Source organism: Pseudophryne corroboree, chromosome 1, assembly GCF_028390025.1.
Source record: "Pseudophryne corroboree isolate aPseCor3 chromosome 1, aPseCor3.hap2, whole genome shotgun sequence".
Classification (NCBI taxonomy): Eukaryota; Metazoa; Chordata; class Amphibia; order Anura; family Myobatrachidae; genus Pseudophryne; species Pseudophryne corroboree.
The window spans coordinates 1,074,851,646-1,074,867,549 of NC_086444.1; the positions used below are offsets into that span (position 1 = coordinate 1,074,851,646).

General features: G+C 45.3%; 1 protein-coding gene across 1 annotated transcript in view; it reads right to left on the reverse strand.

The window, feature by feature from the left end:
• Nucleotides 1-2,305: 2,305 nt before the first annotated feature.
• GNPDA2 (glucosamine-6-phosphate deaminase 2) overlaps nt 2,306-15,904 on the reverse strand; it is a 50,059-nt gene continuing 36,460 nt past the window's right edge. The window contains exons 3-7 of the mRNA XM_063920985.1: nt 9,651-9,752; nt 7,877-8,059; nt 6,105-6,289; nt 4,842-5,016; nt 2,306-2,872 (exon numbers count right to left, since the gene is read on the reverse strand). Coding sequence (XP_063777055.1) covers nt 2,814-2,872; nt 4,842-5,016; nt 6,105-6,289; nt 7,877-8,059; nt 9,651-9,752 — 704 coding nt within the window. The 3' untranslated portion in view covers nt 2,306-2,813. The remainder of the gene's footprint in view (nt 2,873-4,841; nt 5,017-6,104; nt 6,290-7,876; nt 8,060-9,650; nt 9,753-15,904) is intronic.

Sequence of the window (15,904 nt, forward strand, 5' to 3'; positions counted from 1 at the left end):
CAGAAGCGTGGAAAAAGCGGCACACGGAGGGTCAGTATGTGCCTCCATTGCCACAGTCCCACTGGGGGGCAAGGAGCCCCCAGAACCAGAGCCCACAGCTGCTATATTCATATGTGCCTGTGGCTTCAGCAACACCAGCAGTGTGTTCCGCCCCAGAACCGTTACCCTCAGAAGCAGACATGACATAACTTGCAGTATGAGGTAACAGTACAATTATTAGCAGCACTATATCCCTAAACCCAAACCCCTGCACTGTGTAGTCAGCACCAGCAGAGATAAAGGAGAGATATGGTGACTAAATCACAGAGAAAAATACGTAATACAGTATATCTTTGTGAAAATCCTATATTAAATAATACCTGACGCACTAAGCCCCCTCAGGTTATAGAATATAGGGATAGCAAGTTGAGTGAAAGACACGAGATGGACACAACTCAGCTATCTAATGCACACACAGATAGTCACAGTTTGTACAATGCAGAGGTTATTACAGACAATTATACTGCACTGGACTAGCTTACAAAGCTATATAGTCAATAGATATAACACTACACAGTAAGAAACTGGATGTATATCACAGGGTAATTGTACTATAAACCCCTGACTAAATGCACTCTTTCTTAACTAACACTGACTAAAAAGGCAGGTAGAATACTTAAGTGTCATGTAAAGTCACAGCACTGACAACCAGGTGGCTTTACATAGGAGGATTTGCCCAAGCAGTCCCAGGAACAGTGAGCTGAGGAGTAATGGCGCCGCAGACACTGACAGGGAGTGAGGAAAGACAGAGATGCAGCTCCAGGGCGGGAACACTTGCTGGAAATGGCGCCCTGGGGCTGGGGGAGGGGCTTCAGGTCTAAGCCTTATCCCCCTTGCTGGCAAAACCACCGGGTACTGTGGGCGATATTAAAATCGGTTTTAAGAGAAAACCTGACCTGCGCCCATGCCCTGGTGATCTAGTGGGATCGCCTGTATCCACAGTGTCCACCGCCAGCGCGCGCGGCCCGCCTACCACTGACCGCGCCGGATCGCGAGCGGGACCCACTTACCACCTCCCGAAGCGCGGCCACGCGATCCTAGAGAGCCCCAGCCGTGTGTGCCTAACGTGAAGTAAACCGGAGCCTCCGCTGTAGGTACCCGGCAACCAGGGCTCGGGAGTGTACAGCGCCGCTGGGGAGAGCTGGAGCTGCAGCAGAGAATGTCAGAAGACATTTACCCCTGCTGCTGCCCTTGAAGTCTTCACTTTTTACCTCATAAAAAGCTTTTCATAGGGCTGCCTGGAGCAGCCCCTCTGTTAAGTGCCTGCTTACTGCAGCACCAACTGACAAACTGAGCTCCTGTGCTGGGAGGTGGGGTTATAGAGGAGGCGGTGCTGTGCATTCTAGGAACAGTCAAAGCTTTGAGCCTGTTGGTGCCTCGGATCAAGATCCTACTCTACACCCCATTGTCCAGACTTGTGGAGCCCAGTGTACCCCGCAGCAGAAATATAAATCATAGTTTCCTATTTCCAGTTGTCCCGAATCCCTTTACCGTATATACTGAAGCCCCGTCCGTCTTGGTGCTAGTAACAACTTGTTCTCCCATTGTGGAGTTCAGCAACTTCACCACAAGAGGACTTTTACTGTTTGAGAACACGATCAAACAAGCTACTAAAGCTAAGTGCACACTATACAATTATTGGTCCGAGTTGCCAATAATTGGGACATCAGGCTGATTTATCATATACTGTGTACGAACGATCGCTTCAGTGTTTCGCTGATAAATCGGGAAAATCTTGCCCACAAACAAACGATTTTCCGATCTGTCGTTCCAAAGCAAAAATCTCGGCCACAATCTTCCAATATCTAGCAGTGTGTGTGCGTCCTCAATAATCTGCCCATATTTCATGTTGTCCCTTCACTATGTCATCCTCCTTGTGGGCAGACAAATGCAAATGTGGTGTGATGTGACAAAATTGGTAACTTTAAAATAAATATTTTTTAGTGTGTCGCTCAGATATTGGTGCCTACAATTTCTCGAAAAATTGTCCAATTGTCGGGCCAACCCCCAAAAAAATCTGACAGTGTGTACTTTGCTTTAGTGTCTAAGCGACAGACAGTCACCAGCTGGAAACCTCAAGTGACAAATATTAGATCACTGCCATACGGATATGAAAACATGAGGGGGTGGTATTAAACAGTGTTTTTTGGGATGTTTTTAGCATCTGCAACAGAAAGCCATTCTCTTTCAGATGTAGTATGCAAAAATCACCTCTCCACTGTGTACATTAGCCAATCTGTTTATTGTTAAAGATATCTGCAGTTAATGAATTTGTGTTTTTTTATTTATTTTTTAGAAAACTGCTCTATAAATACAGAATAGTTTGAAATGATCCTTAAAACAAATAACATAACTGTTACAGCTAATAATGACTGAAGCAGAGAAAATCAGGCAGTGTGATACAAACAATTGGCTATGTGCAGTGTAGGTGAATAGCTACATTCAGTAATATCTCCGGATACATTTATTGAATGTATACAGGGCTGTTAAAGCAAAAATGAAAAGTATTTATTATGTAAACTGCAAAGTAGTTATAAAAAGTTACATTTGCATTATACAATACATTTGCTAACTGACTATATACCATTCCTTCTAGTAAACAGTTGCGTCTACTATACAGCCTTAAAACAAAAGTATTTATATTGAACTAATATGAAGTGGAATGATACATGGCTAAACCAGAGATTGGACCTTAATAGTAATACAGTACTTTTACAGTCTTGCAGAGCCACTAGATCATCAGCCAGGTTCTCATAGCTTTCCTGGTCAGGCTGTCAGTTCTTCTTCATGCTGTGCAATGGTTCCACGAGTTTATTATGTACATGCATTAAACCTTGGAGAAGAAGGGAAACCGTTTCAGTTTTACTCTGGCTGCTGTCACGCACAATCCTTCTACATGACCGAGCGTAACCCTTCCCCGTGGGGCAGGCGGGATGGAGGGGGAAGGGGGGTACTGGTCACATGACCACAGCACCAAGCTTTAGTTTCACATTTGTTTGAAGTGTATTTTGCTCAGAGCAACAACTCATCTACTGTACCTATTTTTGCGGCATATTGAAATTACGTAATAAAAATATTAACCATGCAAAAACACAAACAAACAAAAAGAAAGTGTGGTTTATTAAACAAAAAACATAACTAAAGTAGCAGAAATAACACAAAATTAACCATCACACCCAACCCAAACACAATCACCTGTCATTACATGGGGGAAAAAAAATCTTCAAAAGAGAAAAGGAGAAGTTCCCATAGCAAAAAAAATGCTTTTCTAGTGAGCATTTAGTACATAGAATAACACCTACAAGCTTATGTGTTGCTATAGGCAACTTATCCACTTTTTCTCTTTAGAAAGTTTGATACATCTCTTCTTTTTTTATACAATGTGAAGATGTTCTAAATCTAAGCTTTGAAAAGCGATACATTTCATGGTGATAAAAGTATCGGACAATCAGCTTCTGTCATGTCACAGGCTGGGTTTGAAAAATGACAGACGCTGGTTGGTTGGTACTTTTTCACTGTGCAATTTATTACTTTTCAAGGCTTAGTACAGGACAACTGACCCACTTGGTGATACTACAGAAACTTCTCCCAAAACGGAGTTGTTTCTTACAAAAATGAATGACTAACAGGAAGCAGAAAGAAGAGCATAGCTTTTCTTATTTAATCAGATGAGAAGACTCATACACCTTTCACACTGCACAAATAACCCGGGATATTGCCGGATCGACGCGGGTCGATCTGCGGTGTGAAAAATGGTAAGTCCCGAATTCCTGGGTCACCTGACCCGGTATTTCAACCCGGGAATAAAGCAGGGAGGGTTATTACTGGGTCAGGTGCAGTATGAATGGGTTGCCGGGTCGATGCAACCCAGGACCCGTTCACAGTACCTGTATAAGCAGAGGCGGCGTTAGAGGGACAGGCGGCGATTTGAGATGATCTGATCTCAAGGTGCTGCATCCGCACACGTTACCGCCGACGTCACCAACCTAGCAATTCACAGGGATGGTGCACAACACCCATAGAGTGGGAACGAATAGAACCTGTGGCGAGCGCAGCGAGCCACCGAACCCACTGTGTGGTGAGCGCAGTGAGCCCACAAAAGGCTCTGTTGCGCTCCCCCCGCTGGCATTCTGCTGCCGGGATCCCGCGGTCGGTATGCTGACTGCCGGGATCCGGTTATACAGCACCTATTTGTGCTGTGAGCATATCAGACTTTATCCAGGTGTCCAAAGAAGTGATACAAGCTCATCTGCGAGTCTGACAAATAAGCTGCATACGTTGGAGATCTTACATACAGATAGACCAGAGCAAAACAATCATTACTCTGAGACGTCTCATCACGATGTCTGACTGCATACATAACCTTCTGTTTACGGTATGGAATCTTAGCTCATTATGGGTTGTAGCAATGTTGCCTGTGCCTTTACAGTCACTCCAGGGGCACATCGTAAAGACTTTAATCGCCTCGCACAGATTCGGAGCATACGGCTTTATCTAAAATGTTTTATCTGGGGTATAACGTCAAAATATCTCAGTATATTATAATTAATAACTGAACTCTAACATTGTAGGTTACAGGCACACACCATGACATGTGTAGAGCTGCCCGAATACTCCTGCCGACAGTTACCATAGGTTCCGTGGTGGGGTCGGCATAGGTTGCCAGAGAGCACTGCTCCGGCACGGTGACTTGGAAAGCAAATATTTATATATGACGTAACCAAGGATATTATAGCATATCCAGAATAACTCATGAAAAAAGTTCTACAGTCCTCCACGTTACTTCACCATACAATACTCACCTTTAAAATATTTCACAGTTTTAACTCTAAGCTCTAATGTAGCGTCTTCATCGCAGATAAATATAGTGCGAGGGTGTTGCTGGAAAGCCGACACGGTCCACATGTGGTTCACGCCCTCTTCTATGGCCTTGTATAATGCAAAGGCTTTGTGAGCACCAGTAATGAGGATCATCACCTGCCAGAGGAAAGCATGACACAACTTAACAACAAGCAACATGAACTAATCCACTGGACGAACAGACGCTCCACCTCCACCACACATGGGGAAATAGCTATGCACATAACTAAAGCGCTATTATCCCAATCTACTGGTACATCAAATTGATGGTTTGTAAATCTTTAACACCTGCCAAATGATGTAGGCAATTTTTGGAGATATTGGCTCTGAATAAGATGTATAAAAATCTACACATACAAGTACTGCTCCTACAGTGCTGCGTGCTATTGTCTTTATAACAGTACTTGTATATAAAGATTTTTTTTTTTTTTTTTTTTCATTTTGAAAGGTAAAATTTAAAAACTTAAAGCTCCCTCTTCATCGCCCCCCCGGTGACACATGCGCTTATTGACGGCTACGCATGCGCAGTGTGAGCTGGAGACCTAAACCAGGAAACACTTACCGCATTACCCTATCACACTGCTTCCTGCTTTTCGCCAGGCCGAGCTCTTATCGGAGCCAGGTCTCCTGGCAAGAGCAAATTAGTAAATTTGCATGAAATCGTAGATTGTGATAATAGGCCCCTTATTCTGAATAGGATGTAGTCTACCCACCCATAGAACTGTATTTGTATCACTACGATAATGGATATTAATTAGAAGGACATATTTTATTGAATCCTGTTAATGGCATGCCTTTTGGTGTGCTGTCTGCAATGGAACGGTTCACCAGAAACAAAAGGGTTTACAATGTACTAGCATGTACTTAATCTTATTAGTTTCAGCCCTTAGTCACACTCAGGTATGTTTAAGCAGCTATTTTTCAACCGTACACACAAAGATTTATGGGTCTGACGTACCAAGCGCTACCAAGTGCTCTCTCTGATCTAAAAAGACGCGTATAAAAGATGTACAGTATTTACAATAGTGGTGCACGACCCGATATGTCATTCCAAGTCTAAAGCTGCATGCTATTGAAAACATCTAAGATAAGAGGTTAAACCACTTTGTGCATACATTTTTAATGAATCCTTTTTCCAAGCTGTAGACCATTAGGAGCCTCTGTTGTTGCCTAACTGTAATATACTGACATAACGGTGTAACTACCTCTTTAGCATCCATTACTGTCCCCACACCGACGGTCAGTGCCATTGTCGGGACCTTAGAAAGATTGCCATCAAAATATTTAGCATTTGCCAAAATGGTGTCCATTGCTAAAGTCTTTAGTCTTGTCCTGGATACCAAACTGGAACCCGGCTCATTAAAGGCAATGTGCCCATCTGGGCCAATACCTGGACAGTGACAAAAACAAAATGAAAAAAAACAGCTTTTAAGATTTATTGGAATAATAGACAAAAACATGTGCCTCAACTAATTGGTCCATTAGCAAGTGGAAACATTTTATATTAACTATTGGATAGCTATAGGTCATTTTCCAACTCCTAACTAGACCAATTTTGTGGTGGTGGTGGGAAGGGGTGTGTGGGAGGGGGGGGGGGAGAAAGGGGTTCCGCATGGCTGGAGTCTCATTAATCAATCACATTTTTATTCTTTACTCTACTCAAGCAAATGTTATATTGTTTTTATCCAATATATTTTTTTTTGGGTGGACAAATTGGAACAGATTTATTTTATTGTGTAACGTCAGTGCTCAAAGTGAGCTGGTACACGACAGTCTAGTATAGCAACACTTTTCTTCTCAGAGTCTGACTCACAACTTTGTGGTCAAATTGTGACAATCCAGTTGGTCTCCAATGCATAAACCATAGTAGGTGAGCCATATAGATAGGCCTCAGTACATTTTGATTGATTGCCAGAAAAAAAAGTTGTTGGTATAACACAGTAAGCAAGAGAGATAAAAATATTATATGAAAACTTCCTCTCAGCAGAATGAACAAAACAGGAGGGTTAGTTCTTTAATATTCAACACCATTCTCTGCATCTGTTTGAGGACACAAGAAGGTACTTTACAGACAGACAGATTTCTGCATACTATATGTTATCATCAGTCTCTGTAATAGGTGTGTCGGAGGGGCGGAGTTTGGCACCACAGATATTATTTATTGGTAACTATTTCTGCACACATATACCGCAGCACTTTACACATAATATTTAACCATTCATCACTCCCTGCCTCAGTGGAACATACAATCCATATTCCCTAACACATGTACACACATACAGTACACACTAGGGTTCATTTCTGTCAACCAATTAACCTACTAGTATCTTTTTGGAGTGTGGGAGCAAACCGGAGTACCCAGAGGAAACCCACACAAACAGGGGTGAACATACAAACGTCACACATATATGGCTATGATGGGAATCAAATCCAAGACCACAGTGCTGTATGGTAGTACTGCTAACCATTACACCAACTTTGCTGCCAATTCAACACTAGTAAAACTTAAAAGACATTTGGTGGCATGTAATAATGGTGTCCGAGTTTGCCAGAGGTGCGGAATGCCAGCCGAACTCAGACTTTTTTTTTTTTTTTTAAAGAGACAGTCATTGACAAGGCACGGGTGTTGCCTTGTAAATGACTGCCGATTTAAAAAAAACGTCCGAGTTTGGTCAGCAACCCGCAGCTCCGGCAATCTCTGACGCCATTACATCCCGCCTATACTGTGCTATAATGTAATGTCTTTATGTTTTAGATTGTGTATGCATGAATAACAGGGTCTTCAGCATATCCCATACAACATGTAGAGACAGTTATGTTGTTTTTGTTCTCCCTTTTCTGGCATTTTTGTTTACATTTCTGGTTGAGATAGAGCACTGGATGGCAAACCTATACTAGGGGTGTACAAAGCTGATACACACTAATTTTACGGATTAAGAGGCAATTGTAGGTGCTGAACGGGTGACACTGGGAATACCTCCTACAAACAGCTCAATGCCTCCGGCTTCCTTGATTTTCTTCTCAAACTCCTCACATTCCGCCTGCAGGTCGGTGGCATTCCCATCCATGATGTGTGCATTATTGGGGTCAATATCTATGTGCTTGAAGAAATTGTTCCACATGTATGAATGGTAACTCTCAGGGTGGTTCCTAGGTAGTCCTGAAAATAAGCAAATAAGATATCCACAGCCTCAGAGATACTAAATACAGCAGAAGATTATTTCATGCAAGTATTGGAAATGTCTTAACTGTGTCAATGGTTATTCACTATGCAGTTTGTATGGTGCCGCCAAGGACAGGAAGACGGCTCGGGGTAAAAGCCTTAAATATTGGCCACACAAACACCTTACAAGTAAAACCATACATACTGTAGGACATTTATTTTTTCAAATTACATGGGGTCAAAAGACAACACAGAATTTAAAAAAAAAGAAAAGATTATTTATGAATTCAATAATACAGAATAAACCATAAAACTCAGCTCAAAAAAAACATTAACTTTAAAAGCACTAAACCTGGCAGACGTTGCAGGTTTTGCAGTCAGGCATGACATGGTTCTGCAACCTACAAATATCCCGTTACATTTCTCCAGTGACCAATTTATTTTTGTAATATTACAGCATGTTTTATCATGCAGTACCAAAGTTAAATGTAAGTGACATCAGAGCGATTAACTTATCACACATGACCATTGCAGTAACTTTGGGGAAGCTAGTATCCGTTCATAAAACCCAGATTCTCTCGCCATGTAAAATCTGTAAAATGCTTCTTCCCAATCTGTAAACAATTAATGACCAGAAGGTCATCACAGTAATACAGAATGGTAAACAGAGGTCACCCTTGCAGCCGCCTCAATCATATTTTGCTGGATCAGATCCCTATCTGAGGAAGGGATAGTCATCAGAGAGTTAATATTCAATGGTCACCATTGATGGCATCGGCAAAATCAGAAGTGGGGGACAGGGCTTCAGGTTTCATTTCGGGGGGCGAAGAAGATACTTAAATCAGAGCTTGGCAAATCCCAGGAGCCATGTCAACAAGATTATGCAGGGAGGGAGGTAGCAGATACTCAGCAGCCCCTGCGGAGATTTATTGGCATGTCTGTATTGCAGCGGCATTTCATGCATGTGTGCATGTGCCGAGTGTCGTCCCGCCCTGCGCCGGCTGCTGTGCCTGTCCGTCCCGGCCTGCACCAGCTGCAAACTCCGTCTGACACAGCTCTCCGGTAAGAGGGTCTATGCATGCTTGGGGATTGCAGCTTCCATGGTGGTAATGATGAGGTCATAGGGTGGGGGGGAGAGGTGTTTATCTGGAGTTACCCCCTTATTTGTGTGGCCGTATGGGTTGGTTAGCTGTTCAGTAATGTGGCCCCGTGGTGGTGTTATTTGCCTGGGTGGTTAGCTGCACAGCAATGTAGATGTGGGGGGCGGGTTTGCCTGGGGGTGCCCCTTTAGGTTGTGTGACCATGAGGGTTGATTGCACAGGGTGGGGGACTTGGGGGCTTTGTAGCTGGGGAGGGGAGATAGTATTTCAGTTAGTATTTTATTTTTGGGATGGTGATCTGGCTCCTACACTTTCATCCTGGCTCCTAGATTTTAGAGAAAATATTGGAATGCCATGACTGAAGTGTAGATAAAGGTAGCTACAGATTAATATTGCATGAAAAATACGTATTTAGAAGGATGATTCATAACAGGAAGAAGTTTCATACAAACCTCTGCTGGTAATATGTGAAAATGACTACAACTCACCGACATACTCATCCATATTGAATGTCTTCACATATTTAAATGAAAGGTCCCCACTTTTGTGATACTCAATAAGTTTTTTGTAACATCCTAAAGGGGTGCTGCCTGTACAAAAGCAAATGTAAATATTAAATAGTAAATAAACAGTCACCATAGAAACAAGCATACTTTGTCACTAGAAAAGTTGGTTACAATGTGAGATGCATGTTGGCACAGTGGTTAGCATTGCTGCCTCACAGGGCTGATCCAGTGGGTTCTATTCCAACCAGGGCAGTGCATGTGGGCTACAGGCTGCCTTGGGGCGGCACGTGGCCCTCCAAGCCTTCACTTGCATTCCCCAGCTTCTGCTTGTCATATTTGGTTAATATATCTTGAAATGCTGGTATTAAAGGCCTGTTGACATGTTATTAGTCAGGTGTCTCTTTCAATGCTTAAATGTATTTATTAAACTTCCTACTGAGAGTAATGGAAGGTACACACGTGTCCGACACGTCATCACACCAAACATGCGATCAATCAAGGTAAGTGTACGCACTTACCGATCGGACGCTTGACGGGTCGGTCAAGATCCCCAGCTCGGCGGGCACTTGAATTTTCCAACGACAGCACCCTGCAGCAAGTGTACGGGCAGTCTGCAGATATACGGGCCATCGGCTGTGCTGCACGGGAGGCAGTCAATTTACTGGCTGTCGGGATCCCGGCTGTCAGGATACAGACGCCAGAATCCCGACACCCGGTGAAATATCGGCGGTTGGAAACACGATATATTGGCCAACACTTGAATGGCCGATATATCGGCAGGAGGTAAACCAACATAAGAGTAACGTGCGGGCCTTTTAAAGGTTAGCAAACTGCCCAATTCATCTGCTGAAGTGCATCATGTTACCCATCAGTGATACTTAAAATCCCATCAAATTTTCTATGTAAATTTGACATTAAAGATGTACTAAAATAGTAGTTTATAAAGAAATGTAAACTCACTCGATCATTAAACATAGCATTTTGAAAAAATAAGAATTTACTTACCGATAATTCTATTTCTCGTAGTCCGTAGTGGATGCTGGGAACTCCGTAAGGACCATGGGGAATAGCGGCTCCGCAGGAGACTGGGCACAAAAGTAAAAGCTTTAGGACTACCTGGTGTGCACTGGCTCCTCCCCCTATGACCCTCCTCCAAGCCTCAGTTAGGATACTGTGCCCGGACGAGCGTACACAATAAGGAAGGATATTGAATCCCGGGTAAGACTCATACCAGCCACACCAATCACACCGTACAACCTGTGATCTGAACCCAGTTAACAGCATGATAACAGAGGAGCCTCTGAAAGATGGCTCACAACAATAATAACCCGATTTTTGTAACAATAACTATGTACAAGTATTGCAGACAATCCGCACTTGGGATGGGCGCCCAGCATCCACTACGGACTACGAGAAATAGAATTATCGGTAAGTAAATTCTTATTTTCTCTGACGTCCTAGTGGATGCTGGGAACTCCGTAAGGACCATGGGGATTATACCAAAGCTCCCAAACGGGCGGGAGAGTGCGGATGACTCTGCAGCACCGAATGAGAGAACTCCAGGTCCTCCTCAGCCAGGGTATCAAATTTGTAGAATTTAGCAAACGTGTTTGCCCCTGACCAAGTAGCTGCTCGGCAAAGTTGTAAAGCCGAGACCCCTCGGGCAGCCGCCCAAGATGAGCCCACCTTCCTTGTGGAATGGGCTTTTACAGATTTTGGCTGTGGCAGGCCTGCCACAGAATGTGCAAGCTGAATTGTATTACAAATCCAACGAGCAATAGTCTGCTTAGAAGCAGGAGCACCCAGCTTGTTGGGTGCATACAGGATAAACAGCGAGTCAGATTTTCTGACTCCAGCCGTCCTGGAACATATATTTTCAGGGCCCTGACTATGTCCAACAACTTGGAGTCCTCCAAGTCACTAGTAGCCGCAGGTACCACAATAGGTTGGTCCAGATGAAACGCTGAAACCACCTTAGGGAGAAAATGAGGACGAGTCCTCAATTCTGCCCTGTCCGTATGAAAAATTAGGTAAGGGCTTTTATAGGATAAAGCCGCCAATTCTGAAACACACCTGGCTGAAGCCAGGGCTAACAGCATTACCACCTTCCATGTGAGATATTTTAAGTCCACAGTGGAAAGTGGTTCAAACCAATGTGATTTTAGGAACCCCAAAACTACATTGAGATCCCAAGGTGCCACTGGAGGCACACAAGGAGGTTGTATATGCAGTACCCCCTTGACAAACGTCTGTACTTCAGGAACTGAAGCCAGTTCTTTTTGGAAGAAAATCGACAGGGCCGAAATTTGAACCTTAATGGACCCTAATTTTAGGCCCATAGACAGTCCTGTTTGCAGGAAATGCAGGAAACGACCCAGTTGAAATTCCTCTGTAGGGGCCTTCCTGGCCTCGCACCACGCAACATATTTACGCCAAATACGGTGATAATGTTGTACGGTTACATCCTTCCTGGCTTTGATCAGGGTAGGGATGACTTCATCCGGAATGCCTTTTTCCTTCAGGATCCGGCGTTGAACCGCCATGCCGTCAAACGCAGCCGCGGTAAGTCTTGGAACAGACAGGGTCCCTGCTGGAGCAGGTCCTTTCTTAGAGGTAGAGGCCACGGGTCCTCTGTGAGCATCTCTTGAAGTTCCGGGTACCAAGTCCTTCTTGGCCAATCCGGAGCCACGAGTATAGTCCTTACTCCTCTCCTTCTTATGATCCTCAGTACCTTGGGTATGAGAAGCAGAGGAGGGAACACATACACTGACTGGTACACCCATGGTGTTACCAGAGCGTCCACAGCTATTGCCTGAGGGTCCCTTGACCTGGCGCAATACCGGTCTAGTTTTTTGTTGAGGCGGGACGCCATCATGTCCACCTTTGGTTTTTCCCAACGGTTCACAATCATGTGGAAGACTTCTGGGTGAAGTCCCCACTCCCCCGGGTGGAGGTCGTGTCTGCTGAGGAAGTCTGCTTCCCAGTTGTCCACTCCCGGAATGAACACTGCTGACAGTGCTATCACATGATTTTCTGCCCAGCGAAGAATCCTTGCAACTTCTGTCATTGCCCTCCTGCTTCTTGTGCTGCCCTGTCTGTTTACGTGGGCGACTGCCGTGATGTTGTCCGACTGGATCAGCACCGGCTGACCTTGAAGCAGAGGTCTTGCTAGGCTCAGAGCATTGTAGATGGCTCTTAGCTCCAGGATATTTATGTGAAGTGATGTCTCCAGGCTTGACCACAAGCCCTGGAAATTTCTTCCCTGTGTGACTGCTCCCCAGCCTCTCAGGCTGGCATCCGTGGTCACCAGGACCCAGTCCTGAATGCCGAATCTGCGGCCCTCTAGAAGATGAGCACTTGGAGACAAGATTATCCGCTGATGCATCTGAAGATGCGACCCGGACCATTTGTCTAGCAGATCCCACTGGAAGGTTCTTGCGTGGATTCTGCCGAATGGGATTGCTTCGTAAGAAGCCACCATTTTTCCCAGAACCCTTGTGCATTGATGCACTGAGACTTGGCCTGGTTTTAGGAGCTTTCTGACTAGTTCGGATAACTCCCTGGCTTTCTCCTCCGGGAGAAACACCTTTTTCTGGACTGTGTCCAGGATCATCCCTAGGAATGGAAGTCGTGTCGTTGGGATCAGCTGCGATTTTGGAATATTGAGAATCCAACCGTGCTGGCGCAGTACTATCTGAGATAGTGCTACCCCGACTTCCAACTGTTCCCTGGATCTTGCCCTTATCAGGAGATCGTCCAAGTAAGGGATAACTAAAACTCCCTTCCTTCGAAGGAGTATCATCATTTCGGCCATTACCTTGGTAAAGACCCGGGGTGCCGTGGACAATCCAAACGGCAGCGTCTGAAACTGATAGTGACAGTTCTGTACCACAAACCTGAGGTACCCTTGGTGAGAAGGGTAAATTGGGACATGTAGGTAAGCATCTTTGATGTCCAGAGACACCATATATTCCCCTTCTTCCAGGTTTGCAATCACTGCTCTGAGTGACTCCATCTTGAATTTGAACCTTTGTATGTAAGTGTTCAAGGATTTCAGGTTTAAAATTGGTCTCACCGAGCCGTCCGGCTTCGGTACCACAAATAGTGTGGAATAGTACCCCTTTCCCTGTTGTAGGAGGGGTACCTTGATTATCACCTGCTGGGAATACAGCTTGTGAATGGCTTCCAATACTGCCTCCCTGTCTGAGGGAGACGTCGGTAAAGCAGACTTTAGAAAACGGCGAGGGGGAGACGTCTCGAATTCCAATTTGTACCCCTGAGATACCACCTGAAGGATCCAGGGGTCCACTTGCGAGTGGGCCCACTGCGCACTGAACTTCTTGAGACGGGCCCCCACCGTGCCTGAGTCCGCTTGTAAAGCCCCAGCGTCATGCTGAGGACTTTGCGGAGGCGGGAGAGGGCTTTTGTTCCTGGGAACTGGCTGTTTGTTGCAGCCTTTTTCCTCTCCCTCTGCCACGGGGCAGAAATGAGGCGCCTTTTGCCCGCTTGCCCTTATGGGGCCGAAAGGACTGCGCCTGATAATATGGCGTCTTCTTAGGTTGAGAAGCTACCTGGGGTAAAAATGTGGATTTTCCAGCAGTTGCCGTGGCTACCAGGTCTGATAGACCTACCCCAAATAACTCCTCCCCCTTATAAGGCAATACTTCCATGTGCCTTTTAGAATCCGCATCACCTGACCACTGCCGCGTCCATAAACCTCTTCTTGCAGAAATGGACAGCGCGCTAACTCTTGATGCCAGTCGGCAAATATCCCTCTGTGCATCACGCATATATAGAAATGCATCCTTCAAATGCTCTATAGTCAATAATATACTGTCCCTATCAAGGGTATCAATATTTTCAGTCAGGGAATCCGACCACGCCAGGCCCGCACTGCACATCCAGGCTGAGGCTATTGCTGGTCGCAGTATAATACCCGTGTGAGAGTATATACATTTTAGGATATTCTCCAGCTTTCTATCGGCAGGCTCTTTTAGGGCGGCCGTATCAGGAGAGGGTAGTGCTACCTGTTTAGACAAGCGTGTGAGCGCTTTATCCACCCTAGGGGGTGTTTCCCAACGTGCCCTATCCTCTGGCGGGAAAGGGTACGATGCCAATAACCTTTTAGGAATTATCAGTTTTTTATCGGGGGAAACCCACGCCTCATCACACACTTCATTTAATTCCTCGGATACAGGAAAAACTACAGGCAGTTTTTTCTCACCAAACATAATACCCTTCTTAGTGGTACTTGTATTATCAGATATATGCAATACATTTTTCATTGCTTCAATCATGTAACGTGTGGCCCTAGTGGAAGTCACGTTTGTCTCCTCATCATCAACACTGGAGTCAGTATCCGTGTCTGTGTCTGCCATTTGAGGTAACGGGCGTTTTAAAGCCCCTGATGGCGTTTGAGACCCCTGGACAGGCACAAGCTGATTAGCCGGCTGTCTCATGTCGTCAACTGTCTGTCGCAAGGAGCTGACACTGTCACGCAATTCCTTCCACAAGCTCATCCACTAAGGTGTCGACTCCCTAGGGGGTGACAACTGTATAATAGGCAATTGCTCCGCCTCCATCTCATTTTCCTCTTCAAACATGTCGACACAATCGTACCGACACACCACACACACACACAGGGAATGCTCTGATAGAGGACAGGACCCCACTAGCCCTTTGGGGGGACAGAGGGAGAGTATGCCAGCACACACCAGAGCGCTATATATATATACAGGAATACCACTATAAAAATGTGCTTTTCCCTTTATAGCTGCTGTTAATATAAAACTGCGCCAAATTAGTGCCCCCCCTCTCTTTTTTACCCTTTTCTGTAGTGCAGGACTGCAGGGGAGAGTCAGGGAGACGTCCTTCCAGCGGAGCTGTGATGGAAAATGGCGCCCGTGTGCTGAGGAGATAGGCTCCGCCCCCTTCTCGGCGGCCTTTTCTCCCGCTTTTTTGGTAAGTTCTGGCAGGGGTTAAAATACACCCATATAGCCCTGAGGATTGTATGTGGTGTATTTATGCCAGCCAAGGTGTTTTACATTGCTGCTCAGGGCGCCCCCCCCTAGCGCCCTGCACCCTCAGTGACCGGAGTGTGAAGTGTGCCTGAGTAACAATGGCGCACAGCTGCAGTGCTGTGCGCTACCTTGTTGAAGACTGATGTCTTCTGCCGCCGATTTTCCGGACCTTTTCTTGCTTCTGGCTCTGTAAGGGGGCAGGCGGCGCGGCTCCGG